Source organism: Chiloscyllium plagiosum, unplaced genomic scaffold (genome assembly GCF_037043375.1).
Source record: "Chiloscyllium plagiosum isolate Xiang-an unplaced genomic scaffold, Cpla_swu_hap1 HiC_scaffold_7, whole genome shotgun sequence".
Taxonomy (NCBI): Eukaryota; Metazoa; Chordata; class Chondrichthyes; order Orectolobiformes; family Hemiscylliidae; genus Chiloscyllium; species Chiloscyllium plagiosum.
The window spans coordinates 23,378,457-23,404,194 of NW_028270145.1; the positions used below are offsets into that span (position 1 = coordinate 23,378,457).

Here is a 25,738-nt window from a genome sequence, read left to right on the forward strand (position 1 = left end):
GCCAACATGAATTTCTGGTTCTAAATACTCGGTTGATGCGATAAACGCTTCATAATTTGCAACCGTTTTAGAACTAAACCTACATTGAAGATGAGAAATTGGATCTCTGTCCACCACAAGCATCAGGTTCCAGATCATATCGATTCACTGTCTTTAAGAAACTAACTTCTCCTCTCGCCTTTGGTTTCTGCCTCAGTTGCCTCTGCGTCCACTGGTCACCAAGTCCCCCACTCAAAGCCTGCACTTAGAACATTCTCTCCCCATCGACTCTAGCCACTGGATAGACGTATCCATCACTGATTAACCTTCTCTATTTTAAGAAGCGAACAACCCCAATGTGTCCAGTCTCAGGTAAGTTTCTCCTCCCTGGTCCCATTCGAGTAAATGTTTACTGCACTGTTTCTAAGATCTTAACATTCTGCCTCAAGTGCAGCGTCCAGAATTGGCCAGAACTTTCTACCTGTCATGTGAGAATCCTACCATGTTTCAAGCTGAGAGGCCTAACCTGTGTTTACAAAAATGTACGCCCCGTAAGACTCCTTACTGCTCAGACAGAGTAACCATTCAGACCGAGATTATACAGGGAGCCTTGAAGATTAAACAAAACACTAAACACCAGATGTGTCAAAGTTGAATATCTTACAAACTTTATTTTAATAATAAAATCATTAATTACAAAGCAAGAAATGTACCATTCTGTAGTGTGAAATAAAAAGAGCAAAATAAAAGCTTTAAAATCTCTAACCAATTCAGAATTGTGATTGACTTAAATACAAGTACTGCATACATTAGTAGTAATACTGGGAACCTGGCTTTGTGGCATTGTTCCATAGGAGTTACTTAGGTAGACTTAACACTGATCCGCACAAACATTTACTCAAGTGGGACCAGGGAGGAGAAACTTCCTTAGAGACTGGACAAGGCCTGTGTTTATGAAAATGTACGCCCCGTAGGACTCCTTACTGCTCAGACAGAGAAACCATTTGGGGTGGCATGGTGGCTCAGTGGCTCAGTGGTTAGCACTGCAGCCTCACAGTGCTAGGGACCCAGGTTCGATTCCAGCCTCTGGTGACTGTCTGTGTGGAGTTTGCACATTCTCCCTGTGTCTGCGTGGGGTTTCCTCCCACAGTCCCAAGATGTGCAGGCTAGGTGAATTGGCCATGCTAAATTGTCCATATTTGTTAGGTGCATTAGTCAGAGGGAAATGGGTCTGGGTGGATTACTCTTCGGAGGGTCGGGTGTGGACTTGTTGGGCTGAAGGGCCTGTTTCCACACTGTAGGGAATCTAATCTATACACTGTCAGGTTAGTTTTGACTTCTGTGTTTTTCTCAACACTCTTGCTAACCCTGAGGTAAGCATGGCATTGTGAACGGGAGACAGGGAGATTTGATGGGAACGAGTTCAACCGAGCACACTCCTTTTACATATCTGATGGAGGCAATTCTGACTGTGTACAAGATGCTGTTCGATGGTTGTTGGCGGATCAGGAGGTTTTGAATCCTTTCCAATTTACCCTTCCACTGAAAATACTGTGAGGGGTGAAATTTGGGTCTACGTTCTATTAGGACTGGGCTGTCACTGCCTGAAGCAGTTCACATGATGGTGAGTTCATATCCGACCCCAGTGGCTCAAGTAATCTGACCTTGGTTGACCCCGCAGTACAGTAATGGAAGGAGTGCTGCAAAGTCAGACTGTCTCCTGAGGGTATGGACCTGTCTGCACTCGGATATAAAAGTGTCAAAGAGACAATCTCCGAGGATCCTGGAAAATATTTATCCTCCAACCCAACGTCACTAAAACAAATCATCTGGCCATAACCACACCATTTTGTTGGAGCTTGCTGTGTGAAAAGTAGCTCCTGTGCTTTCCACCTGACACCAGTATCTGTGCTTCAAAAGGGCCCAAATTCTAAATCACCTGTAAAAGGACATTGGGGAATTCTGAACACGGCGGCACATAAATGCAAGTCTCTCTTAGAAATACAGTGACTCAACTTCACAGAACTTGAATCGTGTTGGGAAGAAAGACTCGTGTTTCTGAAGCATTTCATCTCGGCCACTCAATGGGACAAATGCTGGAATGGAACTTCAGGCTGGCAAGTGGTTTGGACAGGAAGCAGGGAGGGAAGAGTAATGAGTGGGGAAGAGGTAAATATAGATTTTGCAACACTGTCAACAAATGTATGGAAACCTCATGACCCCCTCGTAACAGTTGTACACTCAAAAATCCAATCAATAATGGACAAGGAGGATTGCAAATGGTCTCTCTACCTCCGTACAACACAGTCTGATCCTTAATCACCTAAAACATTCCAGTAAATCCCACATTTATTTAACTCCAAAGATTATAGATTTATTATGATACAAAACAAAATCAAATACATTTATTTACATAATTCTACATAAAGTAATTACAAAATAAGAGACAATATACAGATATTAACTATTTAATCGAGGTACTTCATGAAACTAGGTAAAAGAAGGGTGTTTGATACAATGACTATGTAATGGGATAACCATCCCATCATTGTATCATCTTAGCAATTGAGAAATAGGTTCACTTAATGCTACCTTTAACATCGGAACATGCCACCAAGGAGTAAAATGGGCAGTTGGCCACTGGCCATCTAACAGAACGGGATGTGGACCACTATCCATCAGAATGGGGCCTGGACCACTGACCATCCAACAGAATGGGGTGTGCACCACTAACCATTCATCAGAATGGGGCCTGGACCACTGGCCATCCAACAGAATGGGGCCTGGACCACTGGCCATCCAACAGAATGGGGCCTGGACCACTGGCCATCCAACAGAATGGGGCCTGGACCACTGGCCATCCAACAGAATGGGGCCTGGACCACTGGCCATCCAACAGAATGGGGCCTGGACCACTGGCCATCCAACAGAATGGGGCCTGGACCACTGGCCATCCAACAGAATGGGCGCAGACACAGAATCTACACATCCCTCTGTTACGGGGGCCACTACTTCACACCAGGACAGGAGAGCCACAGAAAGCAGCATGTGGCTAGAAACCAGCTTCACTCTTCGGTTTGAGTCGAGAATTTCTGCAGCTCCATTTCATCCTAAAGTTGAAGAAAACCCCCCAGAAGCTGAGATGAAGGAACTCATTTGTTCATGGATGTTGGGGGATTGTGTGTAAATCAGGCTGACTGGCCTGTGCTAGTGTTTATGTTCTACACCTGTTTCTATTCAATTCCAACACACCCTATCCTCTTATTCCGTTCTTCATGTGTGTATCTGGCTTGTCCTGAATAAACTACAGCAGCCAACCCCTGTGGTAGCAGCCCCACATTTTCACTACTATTTACTGTGACCAATAGCTCATTTGCAAAGTAAACCCCAAAATACTGGTAAGAAACAGGCTGCTCAGTTTCCTTAGCTATCCCACCGTTCGCAAACCTGCACGACTCATATACAAAAGCAATTCAAATCACTGATTTCCTCAATAAAATATCACTGTAATAACCTTAGAAAGGCGTTCCATGTCAGCTTATATATTTTTCGCCTAACTGCAGTACTGCTCATTTTTTCCCCAGCACCCATGTTAATGTCAGCTTATATACTGTGATGTTCTAAATGGTCAATGGTTGTAAAATCAAACATTAGTGAGCAATTGTTGGAGGCACAGTGCACAGATTTTGACAACATTGAGGCACCTCATGCCTTAAGAGATAGAAGGGGACGGTTTCAAGCACTATTCCAAGCACAAATAATCTAAGCTGGTGTTTTAGTGCAGTACTGAGCGGGTGCCACATTGCCAGGGGAGATGTGAAGCCGAAGCCCTTGTTTTGTGCGTGTAAGTGCTCCCAAGGTGCTATTGCAATGAAGAGCAGTGGGGATTGTCCCCGGTGTCCTGGGGTCAATACTTACCTCTCAATTAACATCACCAAAACCAATGATTGGCCTTTGACATGTTGCTGGCTATGGGAGCTTGCTGTGCACAATGTGGCTTCCACGTTTCCCACACTTTGACAGTGACACTTCAATAGTTTGGGACACCCAGTGGTGGGAAAGGTGCCAGATAGGTGCAAGCACCCATGTTAGTTTTCATCACAAGCTGAGAGTACAGGTCATGACCCTGTGCTCGTCTAAGTACAGGCAAAGAGCTCATAAGGCAAGGATGTACAATTGGGGCAGGATCTGTGCAGTGAAGGGTGGGGTGATGGCGACCTAGGCTTTAAGCTGCAGAGCTCCACGTCAGACCCTCAAACAAAACCAAAATGCATTTTTACAACACTTTCCTCCTACATCAACATGTCAAAAGGACATTTTGTGGCCTACCAGATCCTTTTCTAACCTGTGTCTGTGCCTGTTCTGTTGGATGGCCAGTGGTTCAAGGCCCATTGTGTTGGATGGCTAGTGGTCCACACCCCATTCTGTTGAGATGTAGGAAATGCAGCAGGCATTATTAGCCCAGGGTATAGATCAGGGATAAATCAGAAGGCAGCCCAGGGCAACAGATAGATGCCAGGGAGAACAGCCTCACTCTTCTCTGAAAGACCGCTGGCTGGGGAGCTCTTCCAGGCAGTGCTGGGCTCGGGGGGGGCGGGGGGGGGGGGGGGAGGGCTCACTCTCCCCTCTACCCTAATCCCAGAGTTAGCAGGTAGGGGGTTCGAGGCCCAATCCAGGACTTCAGTAGGAAAGCAGAGGCTGATGTCCCCAGCACTGCACCAGCAGAGCTGACAATGTCTCACAAAGAAGAGATGTGAAACAATCTACCTCCGATAGATATCCAAAAATTTCAAGGACACAAACTCTTGAACAACAGTAATAGAGCGTGTCCTAAAACTAATACTGATCCTTCACCTCAATCAACATCAGGGGGATTAACTGTTCACTGCCCGCTGCTGCTTATAGAGCTGGCTGTGTGCTAATTGGCTGCTTCAATTCCTCCAATAGTGCCTACACTTTGAAAGCACTGCACTGGGTGAAGAAGTGTGCAACGGCATGAAACAAATTGCTCCAGTTCACCTGAGAAGGCACTTCTGGTCTCAGGGTCAGTACTGTAGTGGGCATTATCATAGATTCCCTACTGTATGCAAATCAGCCATTAAGGCCCATCTAGTGCACTAAACAGCATCCCACTCAGATCCACCCTCCTACCGTATCCCTGTCACCCTGTATTTCCCATGGCTAACCCACCTAGCCTGCACATCCCTGGACACTACGGGGCAATTTAGCACGGCCAATCCATCCAGGCAGACATGGGGAGAATATGCCAACTGCACACAGACAGTTGCCTAAGGCTGGAATCGAACCCGGGTCCCTGGTACTGTGAGGCAGCAGTGCTAACCACTGAGCCACTGTCAAAGACAAGCAATCAGGGATTGTCCGGGAGTTCAGACTTTGCATTTAAGTCTCTCTCAAATGGGATTTGAACCTGTCACCCTCTGGCTGACAAGCCACTGTTGCCCACTGAGCACAGCTAACATTCAATGCTAGCCTGAGAGCTATGTGCCATTTCTGTGCTAACAGGGCAGGATTGCTAATAGGATCCACCACGTGTAGAAGTGGGAGAGGCTGAAGACATCAGATTCTGCGCAACAGCCCTAAGGCAAACCAGATGTTCCTACTAGTACCGACTCTTGGCACCAAGGGGGGGGGGGGGTGAACGTGCTGTTTATAAACACGTGCCCATTGCATAAATAGAACACATGCTAGAAGGCAGTGGTCTGGAAATTGATGCAAGCCTCAAGCACCCACAAGGGAACTTTCAGAGCTCAGCTGGACACAGCCCAATAACCCACTAACACCCACACACCAACCTCAATCCAAAATAAAACCCACCCTTGACACTGCTCCATCCTGCGTAACCCTCGCAAAAACAGACTCGAGGTTTCCTGATACACAGCCCAACTTTTAAATAAAGAAATCAGACAGTGACATTGTGTTTTCTTTCTTTTTTATAGAAAAAAAATCGCAAGTCCCACCCAGAATAAATGTCGCAAATAATCGTGGGACATGGAAAATTTGGGGCCTTCAACTGAGAGGAACAAGAGGAGTGAATGGGAGGTTGTGTACTCGTTGAGATTAAGGGCAGCCTGTAAAAATAACTGAACTCTGTCAAACTGGCCCCAGTTCCATAATACTTAGCCCTGTCACCAACAAAAATCTGTCAATCTCAGATCTGAAATTTCCAATGGGCTCAACTTATTTTTGAAGTGCTGGTGTTGGGGATGAGTTTTTATTTCTGGCGTGTTGTGGGCGTGGGGATAATTCCAGATTCTCACAAGCTTGAGTGAAGAAAACACATCATCTGTCACCCCCCCACCCCCTCGAGGTCCTGACCCCTTGCTCCCCCATCGAGGGGCAGTTCAAAGTCTGAACTTGGGTATGTCAGCAGTACAAGGTGTGCTGCCTCAAATCTGGCACCCCCGGGTCTTGCTGGATTTCAGGTATTTTCAGATTTCGAGCCAGGTGATTTGAAGGGGACTGGGCACTTCAGGTCAAATTGGGTCAGGTGGGGTCACTGATAAGCCCAGGACCTAATAGAATTGTCCAGGTTACAGGTTGTTCAGCTTTAATCTGCGTTTTGTCAAAGTGAATTCACTATAACACGATTGACAAATTGGGGACACTGTTTCTAAGGCGTGAACTTTTAAAATGTGTGTTAGCCAACACTTTAAGCGCGATTTTTCTATAACGTGGGGTTACACAGGAACACAGCCATCACATTATAGAAGAACTGACTGTACTTATTTTGTGTTATTATTTAATTAACATCAATGCACGTAAAATTATACATTTAGCACTGCTGCCTCACAGTGCCAGGGACCAGAGTTTGAATCCACCCTCAGGAGTCTGTCCATGTGGAGTTTACACATTCTTCCAGTGTCTGCATGGGTTGCTGGTTTCCTCCCACAATCCAAAGCTGTGCAGGCTAGGTGGATTGGCCATGGGAAATGCAGAGTTAGAGGGATAGTGTTTGAGTGATAAATGTGTGATGCTCTTCGGAGGATCGGTGTGGACTCAATGGGCCGAATAGGCTGTTTGCAAACGGATTCTATGATTATACCAAAAGGTTTGCAGTTGGCTAGATTGGAGGTGCTGTACCTGTAGCGTTACTTGACTGATATTTTAACTACTGGCTTTGGACACACCCTCACAAGCAGGAATGATCTTTTCTCTGCCTTCTCTGTCGAATTCTTTCAGAACACGTACAAAGAAATTTCCCAGACTTTGCTTTTCTGTCTTAAAAAGAAAGTCTTTCCTGAAAGTCGTACTCTCTCAAACCTTGTAACATCTTTTGCAAATCTGTCTTGCACCTTTGTCACTGCCTCGGTGACAGGGAGACCAGAATTGTGCACTATCCACCAACTTAACAGGGTGCCCCCTTCAGTCTACACTACCCTGCTACCATTGGAAAGGAAATCAGCTCTTTAAATGTTAAAGCTGGTCATTACGTGGGAACTGAAAGCAAACACATCGTTTCAATGCCTTCAGCGTTACTAAACCTTCTGGCTAAAGCCTGTCAACTATAACCTGAAAACTATACACATTTCATTTAAATATATATTACGTTTCTATGCATATATTCTAAGTAAGTGTTGAAACTAATCTCCTAGCCCTGCAATCCTTATATTAGGACCGTGATAATGGCTCCATTAACTCGTTGCATGGAGAAAGCATTGCACAATCAAACAAATAAATCTGAAGGCGGGAGTCATTTTACTGGTTCACTGGCAGATTGAACGAAGGAAGGTTGCGCGGTTGGCTGAGCCTATCGATCGAATGTGAATGGAGAGGCTGGTCAGAACTGTCCGGGGGGGGGGGTCTCCTGCCATTAAACATTTCAGCAAACCCAGGAGCGAAATAACAGGGACAATCAATGATCTTGAATATTTTCATTAGAGACTGCGTAAGGCACTTTGACTTATTGGAATGGGAATGAATGAGGGTATCAGTGGTTAATCTTAGTATTTCTTTGCCTATCCATAATTGCCCTTGACCTGACAGCCATTTCAGAGGGCAGTTAAAAACAAGCCACTGCACTGTGGTTCTGGAGTTACATGTAGGCCAGACCAAGTCAGGACGGCTGACTCCCTTCACCAAAAAGGACATCGGTGAATTAGATGGGTTTTCATGGCAAGAAAATGACCATTTGCTGGTCGCTATCAATAAGACAAACCTTAAATTCCTGATTTTATTTTAGATTCAAGCAGCTGTCCCAGTGGGATCTGAACCAAGGGCTTTGGACTGAGCCTCTACTTCCCTAGTGACATCAGCCATCATGCCACCCTTCCCCAAACAGTGTGGTCTCTAAGCACAACCCAATCAGAACTCTATATGTTAGCAATCATGCTCTGAAGGTTGATTTTTAGCCTTGGTAAGGACTTAATAAACACTGGAATTGGATGAAAACACCACTCTGAAGATACATGTTCACATCTACTCCAGCTCACAATGACACAACCCACCAGGACATTCCTGTATCAACCACTAACCACCAGGGGGCGCAACTGGCACCTGCCTTCCACCAATGATCAATGAGGTTTAGACTATCAATGCGTCTTGGCAGAAAGGGCAGCATTAAGCTTGGCAGCAGAATGTATAGGACACTTTCAACGTGATGGATATGAAACACTTCAACGGGAAAAGGTTTTACAAACTGACAGGATCTGGAATATGAGTTTTTAAAAACAAGAGTGTGAGGAAATCAGCCGGATTTTCTTCAAAAGTCAACACAGGCCCTTGATAAAGTGCAAGCAAGAAACACAACCATGTCATTCAAATTAAAATCATTCCCTCTAAGTGAGCTCCCAGACATCCGACAACAGATCTGTGCCTTTCTCTTCGAAATAAAAAATTCAATTTCCCACATAACTGAGAGTCTTTTCAGTTAAAAGTGAACCACGATGCTGTGGGTCTGGAGTCACACGTAGATTAGACCGGGGGAGGATGGCAGCTTCCCTTCCCGAGCGGATATTAGTCAACCCGACAGGATTTGGTCATCAAAGGCGGTGGCCATTAGGCTAACTTTTAATGTTGAGAGTGTGGTGCTGGAAAAGCACAGCAGGTCAGGCAGCATCCAAGGAGCAGGGAAAAAAAAAAAATTGACGCTTCCAGCCGGAGCCTTCCATCAGGAATGAGGCTGGGAGCCTCAGGGTGGAGAGACAACTCTTCAAAATAAGGCCCAATTTCTGCCACTCCCGCCAAACCCCCAACGTGGTCCTACATCTCAGCTCTGGAACATTCCCTCAAACGGGACAGCCCCGAGTTCTTTCCTCATTGACCACGATGAGTGGAGTGGCGGATTTTTCAAAAGGCACTGAGGAAATGAAAAAGTGCTGAAGAAGCCACTGCTAATATCTTACTTTTACACGAGGAGATGTGACGTTGAGGTGCTCGAATCTTCGCTAACCTACCTTTGTGCTATCGGGAATCAGAACCCCATGCTATTATTGATCAACCCTATCCATTAAGTAAATGTTGAAAAAAAACCTTTTTGTTTCAAAAACTCGAGTGCTGTTAATCGATTACGTATAAAATACTACACCAGAAAGACTACAGTCAAATCAGTTCAAACTTCATTCTTATCAGTTGTGCAAATGGAGCTAGTTTTGGCGTGTGCATCAAAAGATTTGCTCGGTTTTACAAACGATCCTCTCTTCCACTTCTGTAATAATTATGGCAGGAACACTGGTTTGAAAAAATGGTCTGATGCCAACATTGCCAAGGGCAAAACCTTTCGGGCCTGCTGGTGAAGGTTCTGTGAGTCATGGATAAAGGCAAGCTTTGGGTCCATTACATCAGACCCATGCCCAATGGTCAGTGTGTTGGTGATTACTACACCAACGCCAAATATGATGACCGCCCACATGCATGTGTCAATCAGTTAGGCCAACGGCAATCAAGCCAATATATAGAGGACCAAACTAGCACTGTCATGACGTACTAGTGTTATTAAAAAGAGTTAAACAGAGTTAATTTTTTTGTCTCCCAAACCACCCCTCCTCAAAAATTAAAGTGCATAATTTTGAAGTGATTGAAATAGTATTTCATAGTCAAGTGGGTTGTAATGTAAACCCCAAGTCTCTTCCCCCAATTCTTCAAGTTGGCAGTGGAAGTGCATGAGGGTTAAATCACAATTTGACACTGTGTACTCCCCGCCTCTGCCCCATCTCTGCAGCCATGGCATATTCCTGGACACTCACCCTGGCACTGAGCTGGTCATTTCACACATTTCCCCAAACAAACAGTCCTTGGCCAACCAGGGCACAGGTCCAGTGAGCCACATGCCTATCTCCTTTCAATGCCACGCCGACTTGCAAGAAGGTCACGTGTTACATTAGCACCAGTTCAAATGCTAGAGAGTGTGGCTCCACGTTGGTAGGCCAAGCTTGGCATTCGTGCCCAGGTCCATGTAGAAGCTGCATTGGCGAAGAGGGGGAAGAGGGGGAGGAGGGGCCAGCAAATGTTCAGCTCAGTCCATTTCCTGAAGTGTTGCTGGGAGGGAGGACAATGCTGCCCGACCTTTTGCGTGGGTACAGTCTAGCTGGTCGCGGACAACTGCACCTTGGGATTCTTCTGGGCGCGCTCAAGAAAAGAGGGCCAGCAGGGGCTAGCCCCCTCGGAGACGAGGAGGACCCACGATACTGGGAACGTGGCCTCACTGCCGCCTCATTGCATTCGATCGCTCCCACGCTACTTAAACAAACAAACAACAAAACAAAACGAGCACTCAAACATTTTCACACACCCCCATGAGATTGAGAGTTGAGGCTGGGGCGGGGGGGGGGCAGGGATATCCCTATCCCTCCTGCAGCTCTGGCCCCCTCGCGCTCTGCGTCTCGCTCTCAGGCCCTCGAGCAGGCAGGGTGGGTGCATCCTCCCGTCCCATTCATCTCAGTCACTGAACCGTTGTTGGTCTCACCCTCCTTCTGCGGCCCTCGGGCCTTCAGCTCCCGCTGGTGCCTGGCTAAGACATACAGCCCTCTCCCCAGGTAGATACTGGCCAACAGCGAGAAGTGGCCAATGTAGAAATAGAACTGGAGAGGTGGGAAGGGGAGGTGAGGGACAGAAAGAGAGAGAAAACAAAATTAGAATCAGCTACCTGATAGAAAAGGCAAGATGAATTTGACTCGATAGGAGTGATTCGAGATGATTGTATTCTAGCCAGGGCTAATTTCCTAACAGTCACAGTGCTGTACCAGTGGAAAAAAAAATCAGACAGGATCCCTCTGAAAACCATGAATGGAATTTCCAGAGCATCACATAATTGAAAACAGTAAACCCTAAATTATTTCCTGCTGGGTCCTCCAGTCCTATTTCGTAAGGGCAATCCCAGTGCCTGTTAGACACAAGGACTTGGCCATTCTGCTACACCATCCTATTCCATCCTCCCCACTGCCATCCTCACCCCCTCCTCCCACTCACAGCTGTAACAGAATAGCCAAGGGGTTTCCCCCCAGGGGAGCGGAGTTAAAACTACAGGGTATAGGGTCAAGGGGAGAGGAGAAAGACTTTTTTTGAGAAAAAAAAAGGAGTTGAGGGGCAACTTTTTCACGCAGAGGGTGGTACGTGGATGGTATGAGCTGCCAGAGGAAGTGGTGGAGGCTGGTACAACTGCAACATTTAAAAGGCATCTGGATGGGTATATGAATAGGAAGGGTTTAGAGGGATATGGGCCAAGTGCTGGCAAATGGGACTAGATTAGGTTAGGTATCTGGTCAGCGTGGATGAGCTGGATTGAAGGGTCTGTTTTTACACTGTACGACTCTGATGATATCTACAGCTCAGAGGCAGGTTGTCAACACTGTCCTGTACACGCCACATGTGGGTACCCCTCAGCCCATGAGGCAGAAGATTGAGAGTTCACATCCCACTCCATATTATAAATTTCAGATTTAAGCGCAGCACTGAGCCTGTCCAAGGGGCTGGCTTTCGGATGAAACATTCAGAAATCAAGGGTGCAAGGCTTCCCTGGCGAGAGACAACAACAGATTTGAAGAGCAGCAAACAGTTCCTTTGTATGCCAGTATGGAGTGTACAAACTGGCTCCCACCTTTTCCACATATTACATATACTTCAGAAAGATACTTCAAATGGGCTGGAAAGCACTTTGAGGCATCCTGGGGTCGTAAAAGGCACTATAAAAATGCAACTCTGATGCTGCCCTCTGACCTTAGGAAACCAGTTGAGCAAAAGACAGTAGCTACTACTGAAACATCACCAGCAAGGGTCTGCTTTGGGTAACACAGTCAGACAATCCTGCATTGTACACTGCCAGGCAAACTCTGCTCTCAACTCAATGATGATTAACCATATTGAGAAAAAAAACTAGAAAAAAATTTTTTTCACTATGTTGCAAAAACAAAACCCACAAAACAAGATGGTTTTACCAAACAGCTGTCCTTAATGTGCTGTTTATCAGTAAAGTGGGCTCGGAGCAGATCACTGGTTGGAAAACAGAGAGCTGTAATCCTGCTCTTTGGCAGCTTATTTGAACACAAGTGGGTTTGGCACTTCTTCAAGCACTATTTCCTGCTTCCAATGAAGAGGCTGCAGTGCGGTTGTTATAATGAATATCAGAATTATCTAATGTCCTGTGTGTTCAAGACCGCACTGAACCACAGGTACCTGGGATTAAGGCAGCTTCCTGTCAGCTTTAAGTGTACATACAAACGCAGCTATTATAACAAGGAGGTTGACCGGTTTCCTGTGTTGTCGAGAAAACAATATTTAAAAATAACAACGCAATTTGTTGCTACTATTTAGCTCTTTCCCTTCAGTCTCACCCTGCGCAGTACCCTTAAATATAAAGGGGGCACAATGAGCCAAAAGCCTTCTTCAACAAAACTTTTTCAAAAGTGATGATGAACTTTCCATCAATTCTGACAGGATGCAATTTTTTTTTTAAAAAAAAGCAAGCAGTCTTTTCAAAATGATTAAACATTTGATGGTTTAGATAAGGATAAACTATTTCTTACAATGAGGTGGGTCGGTCCAGAACCTTAAAATTTAAGCCACTTGGGGTAATGTCAAGGAGCATTTGGAATCTGGACCCTGAAAGCTTGGGAGTTTGGAAGTTTTTGTTTTGCTGGACAAGGATGTTAAAAAGAAATCGGAAACAAAGGTGGATAAGGGAGCGATTTTAACTCTTTCACAGGATATGGGCGTTCGCTGCCAAGGACAGCATTTATTGCCCATACACAGTTGCCCTAGAGAGGGTGACGGTGAGCCACCTTCTTGAACCACTGACATCCACAATGCCATTAGGAAGGGTTTAGACCCAGGGACACTGAAGGAATGGTGATACCTTTCCAAGTCAGGATAGTGACTGGTTTTAGGGGAACTTAGAGGTGGTGGTGTTCCCATCTAACTGCTGCCCTTGACCCTCTAGGTGGTGCGAGGTTGCAGGATGGGAAAATACTGTCAAGGGAGTGAATCACTGCAGCTCATCTTGTAAATGGCACACACTGAGCATCGGTTAAGGCAGTGAATGCTGAAGGTGGTGTTAATCAAGTGTGCTGCTCTGTCCTGGACGGTGTCAAGCTTGTTGAGTGTTGTTGGAGCTGCACCTATCCAGGCAAGTGGGGAGTATTCCATCACACTCCTGTCTTGTGGCTTGTAGACGGGCTTTGGGGAGTCAGGAAGTGACTCTCTGCCGTGTCCAGAGTCTCTGAATTGCTCTTGTAGCCACTGTGTTTATGAGGTGAGTCCAGTGGAGTTTCTAGTCAATGGTAACCCCCAGAATGTTGATAGTCGGGGATTTAGTGATGCTAACGTCATTGACTATCAAGAGGCAATGGTTAGATGGTCTCTTATTGGAGTTAAGATACAACCATGACTTAATTCAATGGGAAAACAGGCCCAAGCTTAGACTGAGAGATGTCCAGCATGAAGCCTTGGGTACACCATTCTAAGCATGGGTGGACTGCACCAACATCTGATGTAGACTTATCACAAGTGGGTGGGTGGGTGGGAGTGGAGTTGAGCATGTGGGAGTGGGAGGGTGGGTGTGACAGGCTCTCCGCCCCGCAGCCCATTTCACAGACACAACCCTCTCCCACCTCTAAATAATTCATTCAGTTCCAGCTCATGACACAGATGGGGCCCATTTGGTCCATTGTGCTGGTGCCAATTCATTGAAAGTGCTGCCCAATTAGTCCCACTGACCTCTTCCCACATATTACTTACATCCTTTTCCCCTTGGAGGTATTAACCATTCCTATTCAATCTGCTCCCATCACCATAACTCACTGCGTACAAACATATTCTCACTCTTTTTGGGTTTCGGATGATATTCTCTGATCTGTGTCGCTGCGTCCTGCCAGTGGAAACAAACAGTTTCTCCTGGCTTTACAGCCTGAAGCTGGATTTTGAGTGCCTCATTTTAAACTCCCCTCAAAGTTTTGGTGGCACAGTGGCTCATTGTCTCACAACGCCAGGGATCCAGGTTAGATTCCAGCCTCGGGCAACTGTCCGTGTGGAGTTTGCACGTTCTCCACGTCTCCGTGGGTTACCTCTGGGTGCTCTGGTTTCCTCCCACAGTCCAAAAATGCACAGGGTAGGTGGATTGGCCATGCTAAATTACCAATAGTGTCCAGGAGAGGCCATGGGACATATGGGGTAATGGGATAGGGAGGGATACTCAATGGGCTGAATGGTCTCTATGATCCTCTGTTCTAAGGAACACAAACCCACCTTCCACAGACTCTTGGCATCACTGGAGGTCCCTCATGTTAGATGCCATTCTTATAATTCTCTTCTGTCCCACCTCCACAGACCTGGACTTTAGACTTAGAGAAGATAAAGCCCATGTCTGAGTCTGTTCCCCGGGGTTAGTCTCCTGTGGAACAGTCACTGAAGTTGCAGCTGGAGAGCTGACACCCCCACGTCAAATATGGCCGACCACGAGACTCCCCTGCTCTTCCCCTCCACCTGCCCTGGGCATTCGGGAAGGATTTTCAGGCCGAGCGAGCTGCTTGGCCACATTAGCAACACACCGTCTGTGGTCGGCAAGTCTTGGAGTAGCACTCTAACTGGGTGCTCCCACAAGGGCTCATTCAGAAGGCCCCGACATCTTCTGGACAGTGCGCAGAAACTGGACCCAGCTGAAGTACAACACTCGACGTATAAATGCTTTGAAATAATGTCTTTGCATTTGCACACTGTGCATCTGCATAGGATGAAATCTTCTGACAGAGAGAGAGAGAGAGAGAGAGAGAGAGAGCGCGAGAGAGAGAGAGCGCGAGAGAGAGAGAGAGAGAGAGAGCAATCATGACCATCCTGATATGGCTTTCAGCTGCAACATTAGAGCTCAGGCAAACAAACAAAGGATTTATTCATTTTACTGGTCGTCATCAAGACACTGGTCCACATGAATGCTCTCTGTGGAGCCGGCGTTTCCCCACGTGATCAATTCCACAAGGATCCAAACAAGTGCTGGCCCGGGGTAACATCCTCCCAATTGCTCTGTCACCCCCCGCGGCCACCTGCTGTCCAGTGCAGGAGATCCAGAGAATGACCGAGGGCTGGATCTAGCTGAGCTTTTTGGCTGCATCCAGGGTGAACAGCTCACTAACATCCACAGCCTGGTCTCCTGCACTCACCCTTCCCCACTGCACACATCACATCACTCCAGCCCGGTTGGGTTCACCTGGTACTCTGCTCCCCCCTCCTCCTCCTCTTCCCCCCCCACCCCAACCCTGGTGCCACACTTCCTGTCCCTGCCACCTCCCTCTGACCCCTCCCACTGTCCATCAACACCAGCCTGGATGTCCCCAGTCCACAGCTTCCAGCAGCTGTTGTCATGGCAACAGTCGGAGTCTCCCCAGTGACGCTGAGAGGTAAATTTCAGCCTCCGATAGGCTGGCAGCTCTTGGTGGGGGTGAATTCTCGGCCGCTCACTGTGTGACAGATCACTCCCCATTTGCCTGCATGGACACAGGTCCAACACCACAAGAAGCTTAACGCTACTCAGAACAAAGCCGCCCATCGACCGATTGGCTCCACACACAAGCGCATCCACTCCCTCCCCTACTGACCGACTCTCAGTAGTAGTTGTGTGCACTATTACAAGATCACTGCGGAGACCCTCAGATAGCACCTTCCAAACCCACGACCGCTTCTACCTAGAAGGACAAGGGCAGCAGCTACATGGGAACATCATCCCCTGCAAGTTGCCCTCCAGGCCACTCACAATCCTGACCTGGAAATATATCGCCATTCCTTCACTGTCGCTGGGTCAAATTCCTGGAATTCCCTCCCCATAGGGCATTGTGGGTCAACCTACAGCAAAGGGACTGCAGCGGTTCAGGGAGGCAGCTCAAGGGCAACTAGGGACGGGCAGTAAATCTCACAAATGAATAAAAAGATATTGCCATTTTATAGGCTTAGGGTGGAGAGGCTGCAGGATACTTGGACAGAACATGCACCGAATGCAGAATATTGGGATGCAATGAGTTAAGCTGGAGGTAGACCTGGGAGGTCAGCCATATTGACCTTTGAAGAGGTAACAGGAAATATGCATAGGGTAATTAGCTAAACACTTGGGACCTTGGGCTACAGAAACAGAGTCTCATCTGCAAAAACCAGGGAAGTTATGCTACGTCTTTACCAAGCTCTGGTTAGTAATACATCCAGTTCTGGTCATCACAGCTCAGGGACGATGTGAGGGTCTGCCAGAGCGGGGAGACAGGACTGACCAGGATGGTTCCAGGGACAAGGGATTTTAGACACAAGGTTAGGCTGGGGGCAAGAGGGCTGCCGAGAGGACATATGACAGATGTGGACAAGAGTATTGCAGGGTTAGGATCAGGATAAGGTTGTTTATATATATAAAAAAAAACAGGCTCCGTTGAGAGAAGGTATGAGGATTGGAGGACACCGATCCAAGGTTTTGAGACAGACATGCAGTGTCAAGGGGAGTGGGGGAGAGGGTTGCTGACTAGCAGCTTTCGTCAAAATGTCTTTGAGGACCATGATTCTCTGAGTTCCACTGCGCATAGACTGGAAAACACAGGGCCCTCACTCACTAAAGAAAAACACACACACAGACAAAAAAGGGAGAGAGAGACTCAGAGAAACAGAGACAGAGACTGACACACAGTGACAGAGACAATAAAAGAGACTCATACAGTGACAGTGACAGAGACACACACACACACCCACCCGCCCCCGACACACACACACACACACACACACACACACACCCACCCGCCCCCGACACACACACACACACACACCAGCACAGAATGAGATGATCCCAGTGACTGCTCTTGGCTTGGCTGCTCCCTATTCCCATGGCAAAGGGCAGAAAATGTTTATTTACACTTTACTCAAATCTCTTCCCCTCCCAGCTCACTGCCAAAACCTCAGAGCAGAAAGAGAGTGAGAGAGAGAACGTTCACACATTTAAATATAGAGTGCACTTAATGACCTCCTCACAGCCAGCTAGGTGAGGTTTAGTCATTGATGGAGCATGGGAAACAGGGTAGCTAAGGGTGTGCACAGCATGAGCCCACAACAAATTCAATACTGCACAGGCTGTATAACGGGTGTCTCATTGGTGGTTGCTGGAGAGGCAGAAACTGACTCTGGGACATTCAGGTGAACAGTCCATGAGACTGCTGCTTGCTCCCAACTCTTCCCGCCCACCGCTCCTGGGGTATGATGGTCTAGCTGTGTGGGTTGACCAACACACTAGACAGGGGTGTCTTTATGGAATCATACTACACAAGGGGGTACTATTTAGCCCCGTGATACAGCCTGGCAGTCTTTGCCCCACAACCCAATGAGTTTTCTCCTTCAAATACATAATCTTGCCTCTTTCAAAATTTAATCGTCAAATCCACATTTGCCACCTTGTCAGGATGTCTGTTCCAAATCAGAACAGCTCGCTGGGTCAGAAACGCAAAGAAAACTTACCTGCCTTCTAGTGCTTTAGCCAGTTGTTTCAAATCCACATCCTCATGCTGCCTTTTTCACTCCCCCCACCACCCCTACTATGGGTGAAGATTCCTCATCATTTACCCCATCAAAACTCTTCAGAATTCTGAGTGCCACAGAATTAACCCCAACCTCTCCAGGCTCTAAAAGAGAACTTGCCACCTCATCTTCAGCCCCACATCCTGTACACTCGCCAAGGCCTCTACATCCTTCACAATGTGGGATGCCTGGATGTGGACACAGTACTACAACAAGCCGTTTCTAAAGTGTTTCCCCCCCCCCACCCCCCCGCCAAGAGTTGGGTCATCCTGGCCTGATCTGCTATAGAGGACAGCCCTTTGCATGCCGTATGTACCTGGTTGTTCACATGCAGTCCTAGGCCCCGTTTGTCAGCGATGATCAGCGTGATGATGGTTTTCAAGATGGTGGCCAAAAACGTGTTGATACCAAACACCAGTGCACAGAGCTCCTTAGACAATGACGTGGCGATCTGAAAACTAAACGACAGCGCACACTGAGTCAGGACAGAGGCCTTCACAGCAACTGAACTCCTCACACAGTCACCACAAAGTCTGATTGGGACTGTATCAGGGTGTGGGGGATTACCACACAGCGGACTGGACACCTGACCACCATTGCCACATCCCGCTACTCACACTGGCTCCTCTGACCCCTGCACCATTTCAGCAAAGCCCTACATTAGCTCCACCCCAGCTTTCAACTCACACTTTCCAGACTCCCAAGTTCAACAGCTGACTCGGAGCTCGGCCCCCTGGGTCCATTTCTCCCCAGACACCATCCACTGCTCATTAGCCATTTCCATTTCTGCCTTCTCTTGACCCATCTGCCATTGCTGTCCTCTTTCGTTACTGTCTCCTCTCACCCTGCAAGAGCACCCCTTCTATCACTGAACCTTCTCTGACTTCCACTAGGTGAGCTGGTCAAGTCCCGAGAGGGTATAGCTGCTAGACTGCGTCTGCGGCAAGTGGTGAGGGAACCAACAAGAGGGAAGAACAAAAGGACATAAGATATAGGACCAGAATTAGGCCATTTGGCCCATCGAGTCAGCTTTGTTATTTGATCATGGCATATTTCTCAACCTCACTCCTCTGCCTACTCCCCATATCCCTCGATTCCCTTACTAATTAAGAACTCATCTATATCTGTTTTAAGTACAATGCCTTGGCTTCCTCACCAGTCTACCGGTTATAAATGCACTGATCTTGAGAGTATTGGACAGGGGTGACCAACTTGTGGAGGCAAAGACCCACCTTCGAATCACCCCCATTGTGTTGTGTGGCACGAGCACCATGCAAAAGGGGACAGAATTCAAACAGATCTAGCAACTCAACACTCGACATCCAAGAGGTGATGTGGGCCATCAACAGCAGCAGAATTGTACTCAAAACACAATCTGTAAAGGTCATCCAGTGTTGCTTAACCCCTTGGACTCTTCACCTCAGGTAAGAAACACCCTAACCCCACAATCTCGGCCTTCTTAATCTAATATTATGGTGTGTCCCCCAACCCACTCTCCCCCAGAGAAGCTCATATCTACAGGTCGTTCTGCTATAACGCACACGTCATTAAGATAAATTCACTGTAACACAACTGACGACCTGGAGGCGCTGTTTCTAAAGCATGAACGTTTCGGCCCCATTCGTTTAAGAACAGTCAGTTCTGCTATTACGCGATTTTCTTATAACACGGGATTGCATGAGAATGGAACTATCTCGGTATAGCAGAACCTGACTGTATTTTAGACAGGCCAGTTCTGTCAGGATTAACAAAATGGAAGGCCAGGCCAATAGTTCACGGGGGAAGCTTTCGCTTCAGAACATAAGAGCTTGGAGCAGAGTAGGCCATCTGGCCCTTCGAGTCTACTCTGCCATTCAATAAGATCATGGCTGATCTTTGTGGCCTCAGCTCCACTTACTCACCATATCCCTTAATTTCTTTACTGTTCCAAAAATAAAATCTACTTTAGCTTTAAAAACGTTTACTGAAGTAGCGTCAACTGCTTCACTGGGCAGGGAATTCCACAGATTCACAACCCTCTGGGTAAAGAAGTTCCTTCTCAATTCTGTCCTAAAATCTGCTCCCCCTAATCTTGAGGCTATGGCCTCGTGTCCTAACTTCATCTGCCAGTGGAAACATCCTCCCTACTCCTATTTCATCTATCCCCTTCATAATTTTATATGTTTCTATAAGATACCCCCTCATTCTCCCAAATTCCAATGAATATAATTCCAGTCTACTTTAGTGGCGTTATAAAGTACTGTTCCAGATTGTAAAGGGGCTTTGCTACAACCAAGAGATAAAGGAGAGAAACTGCTCCCACTGACAAAAATGAGAAAGAAAGTTTGAAAACAAAAAGCAACCACAAAAAAGGAAGAAAGCAGAGGGGAGAGGAGGAGAGTGTTTAAAAATCAAAACGCGTGTCATTACGATTTGGAATGAGCTACCTGGAGGGTTGCTGGAACCTGGAATAATTGATTAATTTCCAAACAGACATTACCACTTGGTAATCCAGAAACTGTACTCCGTCACATCAGGGCTGGCCAGGTATCCTGAACCAACCTGGTCACATTTGCCAGCATGTTCTGCTGGGGAGAAGAGACAGTCATTCCGCAATGTTCAGAGCTGATGTTGAAATGGCTAAATTTCAAAAGTTCTCAATAAATTTATACTGAAGGGTTAACACAGGGCTGATGGGCTCAGGACACCAGTGAGGTATGGCCACAGAGAAAGCAATAGGGTCTGTACGCAGGCAGCCACACTCACACGCCCTTGAAGCTGGGGGTCATGCTGAGGTCATCAGAGCAGCTTGGAAAATGGCTCATTTACACTTGCTCAATAGCAACATACATTCATGGCATGTAGGGATATGGGGGAAAGAGGCAGCAGATTGGCACTGGGGACTAGAGCTGGTGCAGCTACGAGGCGCCGAACGGTCCCCTTCCAGGCTGTAACAATTCTCTGATTCATATACATCTTGTACATGCTGACGGAATATCGACAGGAGCCTGGGGAGCCCATACCTTCTCAGTTCAGCAATGTTCACAAAGGAACCGGACATGGTGAGGCACATCTGCGTGCTGAGGGCAGATGGGACTTGAACTCAGGCCGTTGGGCCCAGAAATAGGCACATGACTGCTGTACCACAAGGACCCTTCCAATAAGGCAACTGGATGACAGCCTCAGGGAGGAGGCACATTCGAGGGAGTGAGCTCACAGGGATGAATGGTCAAATAACTTATGAAGTGCTAACACAGGGTAAACATAGGAAGGATGATCCCGATGACCAGAACCAGAGGGACACAGTCCGAGGATATGAAATAGGTCATTCAGGACTGAGAGGAGGAGAAATTTCTTCACCCAGAGAGTGGTGACCCTGTGGAAATGTCCGCCATAGAAAGCGGTTGAGGCCAAAATGCTAGATGCTTTCAAGAAGGAGTTAGATTTCGTCTTCAGGGATAAAAGGATCAAAGGTTACGCTGAGACAAATAAAAGCAGGAACATAGTATTGAGTTGGACGGTCAGCTATTGAATGGTGAGGCAGGCTCAAAAGGGCTGAATGGCCTAATCCTTTTCCTATTTTGTTTTCCTGTGTGCCTACTTTGGCACATAACTGCAGATATTTCCTTTTTAATCCTTCCTTGCTTGGTTCCACAGTTCTGAGCCTGCCCTGCTGCCTCCCCCTCTGCCCCAGTAACCCAGTCTTTCCACCCAGCAGTTCCATCCTTCTCTGTTTTTTTTTTGAAACAACTGGTTATGTCGCTGCCCATTCGGAGACGCCATTGAACCACTGACACCACTGACTTCTGCCCTGGCAGGCGATGCACTGTGGGTAAATACTCACATCGCTATGGGAACCAAGAGTTGGTGGCTGCTCCGGAACAGGACAAAGCCCACGTAGCAGACCCAGATGTTGGTAGTGGAGTTCATCAGGAAGAGGAGCCCGGCCTGCAGCGCCGTGATGACGAAAATCACCAGCTCCGCCCACAACGACCACCGCAACTTGACGTGCCCGGCTGAGAAAGACGCAATGGCGCCTGCCAACGAGATAAAAGGAAGCCCAACTGAAGAGGTGAGGGACTGCATGAGGACAGAACGCAAAACTGAAGTGCAGCGATGCAGCTGAACCCGAGTAAAACTCAACGAATTCACTGGCTTCCACTTTCCTAAATTAGGAGCTAATTAGGTCATTCGGCCTTGAGCCTGCTCCATCACGACTGATCCTCTATTTCAACACCATATCCTTCCTTTCTCTCCACACCCCTTGATGCCTTTTGACTATAATGTTTAACTTGTGTCTAAGATGGCACTGTTGAAAGCTTTTCACTATCCGCCCTGTACTTGGATACACGTGACAATGAAGTCTAAATTTTTGTTAAAACTACATCTTTCTTGAATACAGTGACTTGATCTCTGCGGGCCTTCTGTGGTAGAGAATTCCACAGGTTCATTGCCCTTTGAGCACAGACACGTTTCCTCACCTCAGTCCAAAATGGTGTCTACCCTATCTCTCCAGAGACTGTGCCCCCTGGTTCCACACTCAACATTCCAACTTTTCAAGCCCTTTTCTCTGGGGAGTGATACTGCCTTCTTGAGCTGCTGATGTGTTTGGGGTGTATGAACACCCATTAGGGAGGGAGTTCCAGCACAGTGACCCAGCCACAATAAAGGAACAGAGGTATACTTCCAAGTCAGGAATGTGAGTGGTTCAGTGGAAACCTGCGGTGGGTGGTCGTCCCTTGGATCTGCTGCCCATGCCTTCCAGACAGGACTGATTGGGGCATTCTGAGGAGCCAGGGTGAGCTGAAGGACAGCTTGCAGTTGGTTCTGGTGTGGACCATCTTCTGTGCCCCTTAAAAGATGGCCACTGGTCAATCCAATCGAGGAGTTCACAACATCATTACCCAGAAAGTGTTGGGAATGTGGGAACTTGCCCAAGTGTGGGGCAGCTGAGCCAAATAAAAGACCAACTTTCATTCTATAGCACCTTGCACAACCTCAAAGGGTTTTCCGCCCACAAAATACTTTGGAAGTGTGGCCACTTTCTAATGTGGCAGATGTGGCAGGTGATTGCTGGCCTTTACAGGGGGTTCTGCCAAAGGATCATGAGCAGGTGGGTCTGTTTTTTGTTACATTGCTAGAGGGATAAATATTGACCAGGCCATGGCTTAAAAATGTATCCATAAAATAGCACCTCTGACAGTGCAGCACAGCACTCACTCGGTTGTGGTATCCCAAGGCAGGACAAAAGTGAGGAGTGGGACTGCAACCCAAACTCTTGTGACTCAGAGGGGAGTACGGTACTGACCAAGGGATGGAGGGATGGAAGTACAACATACACAGGAAGCACATCACACGACTAACGTTTTAAGTCTAAGAATAAACAGAAAAGGCTTGGAATACTCAACTGGTCATGATTGTACTTGTGGAGGGATGGGAGAGTGAGAGTGAGAGCGAGAGAGAGAGAGAGCGCGCGCCAGGCAGAGAGAGAGAGAGAGCGCGCCAGGCAGAGAGAGAGAGAGAGCGCGCCAGGCAGAGAGAGAGAGAGAGAGAGCGCGCCAGGCAGAGAGAGAGAGAGAGAGAGCGCGCCAGGCAGAGAGAGAGAGAGAGCGCGCCAGGCACAGAGCGAGAGAGAGAGAGCGCGCGCCAGGCAGAGAGAGAGAGAGAGAGGCGCCAGGCAGAGAGAGAGAGAGAGAGAGCGCGCCAGGCAGAGAGAGAGGAGAGAGAGAGCGCGCCAGGCAGAGAGAGAGAGAGAGAGCGCGCCAGGCAGAGAGAGAGAGAGAGCGCGCCAGGCGAGAGAGAGAGAGAGCGCGCCAGGCAGAGAGAGAGAGAGAGAGCGCGCCAGGCAGAGAGAGAGAGAGAGAGAGCGTGCGCGCCAGGCAGAGAGAGAGAGAGAGAGAGAGCGCGCGCGCCAGGCAGAGAGAGAGAGAGAGCGCGCCAGGCAGAGAGAGAGAGAGAGAGAGCGCGCCAGGCAGAGAGAGAGAGAGAGCGCGCCAGGCACAGAGCGAGAGAGAGAGAGAGAGCGCGCCAGGCAGAGAGAGAGAGAGAGAGAGAGAGCGCCAGGCAGAGAGAGAGAGAGAGCGCGCCAGGCAGAGAGAGAGAGAGAGAGCGCGCCAGGCAGAGAGAGAGAGAAGAGAGCGCGCGCGCCAGGCAGAGAGAGAGAGAGAGAGAGCGCGCGCGCGCCAGGCAGAGAGAGAGAGAGAGAGAGCGCGCGCGCGCCAGGCAGAGAGAGAGAGAGAGAGCGCGCGCGCGCCAGGCAGAGAGAGAGAGAGCGCGCCAGGCAGAGAGAGAGAGAGAGCGCGCGCGCCAGGCAGAGAGAGAGAGAGAGCGCGCCAGGCAGAGAGAGAGAGAGAGCGCGCCAGGCAGAGAGCGAGAGAGAGAGAGAGCGCGCCAGGCAGAGAGAGAGAGAGAGAGAGCGCGCCAGGCAGAGAGAGAGAGAGAGAGCGCGCCAGGCAGAGAGAGAGAGAGAGAGAGCGCGCGCGCCAGGCAGAGAGAGAGAGAGAGAGAGAGAGCGCGCGCCCAGGCAGAGAGAGAGAGAGAGCGCGCGCACCAGGCAGAGAGAGAGAGAGAGAGAGAGCGCGCGCGCGCCAGGCAGGAGAGAGAGAGAGAGCGCGCCAGGCAGAGAGAGAGAGAGAGCGCGCGCCAGGCAGAGAGAGAGAGGAGAGCGCGCCAGGCACAGAGCGAGAGAGAGAGCGCGCCAGGCACAGAGCGAGAGAGAGAGAGAGCGCGCCAGGCACAGAGCGAGAGAGAGAGAGAGCGCGCCAGGCAGAGAGAGAGAGAGCGCCCAGGCAGAGAGAGAGAGAGAGCGCGCCAGGCAGAGAGAGAGAGAGAGAGAGAGCGTGCCAGCAGAAAGAGAGAGAGAGAGAGAGCGCCAGGCAGAGAGAGAGAGAGAGAGAGAGAGCGCCAGGCAGAGAGAGAGAGAGAGAGAGAGCGCGCCAGGCAGAGAGAGAGAGAGAGAGAGCGCGCCAGGCAGAGAGAGAGAGAGAGAGAGAGCGCGCCAGGCAGAGAGAGAGAGAGAGAGAGAGAGAGCGCGCCAGGCAGAGAGAGAGAGAGAGAGAGAGCGCGCCAGGCAGAGAGAGAGAGAGAGAGAGAGAGCGCCAGGCAGAGAGAGAGAGAGAGAGAGCGTGCGCGCCAGGCAGAGAGAGAGAGAGAGAGAGCGTGCGCGCCAGGCAGAGAGAGAGAGAGAGAGAGAGCGCGCGCGCCAGGCAGAGAGAGAGAGAGAGCGCGCCAGGCAGAGAGAGAGAGAGAGAGAGCGCGCCACAGCAGAGGAGAAGAGAGCGCGCCAGCAAGAGCGAGAGAGAGCGCGCCAGGCACAGAGCGAGAGAGAGAGAGAGCGCGCCAGGCAGAGAGAGAGAGAGAGAGAGCGCGCCAGGCAGAGAGAGAGAGAGAGAGAGCGCGCCAGGCAGAGAGAGAGAGAGAGAGAGAGCGCGCGCCAGGCAGAGAGAGAGAGAGAGAGCGCAGGCAGAGAGGCGCCAGGCCAGAGAGAGAGAGAGAGAGCGCGCCAGGCCAGAGAGAGAGAGAGAGAGAGCGCGCCAGGCAGAGAGAGAGAGAGAGAGAGCGCCGCGCAGCGAGAGAGAGAGAGAGAGCGCGCCAGGCAGAGAGAGAGAGAGAGCGCGCAGCCAGAGCGAGAGAGAGAGAGCGCGCCAGGCAGAGAGAGAGAGAGAGAGAGCGCGCACCAGGCAGAGAGAGAGAGAGAGAGAGCGCCAGGGGCAGAGAGAGAGAGAGAGAGAGCGCGCAGCCAGGCAGAGAGAGAGAGAGAGAGAGAGCGCGCGCAGGCAGAGAGAGAGAGAGAGCGCGCGCC

At 48.8% G+C, this 25,738-nt stretch overlaps 1 protein-coding gene across 1 annotated transcript in view; it reads right to left on the reverse strand.

Moving 5' to 3' along the window:
• Nucleotides 1-624: 624 nt before the first annotated feature.
• slc19a1 (solute carrier family 19 member 1) overlaps nt 625-25,738 on the reverse strand; it is a 42,330-nt gene continuing 17,216 nt past the window's right edge. Inside the window, exons 3-5 of the mRNA XM_087989454.1 lie at nt 21,782-21,974; nt 18,275-18,416; nt 625-11,015 (exon numbers count right to left, since the gene is read on the reverse strand). Coding sequence (XP_087845580.1) covers nt 10,824-11,015; nt 18,275-18,416; nt 21,782-21,974 — 527 coding nt within the window. The 3' untranslated portion in view covers nt 625-10,823. The remainder of the gene's footprint in view (nt 11,016-18,274; nt 18,417-21,781; nt 21,975-25,738) is intronic.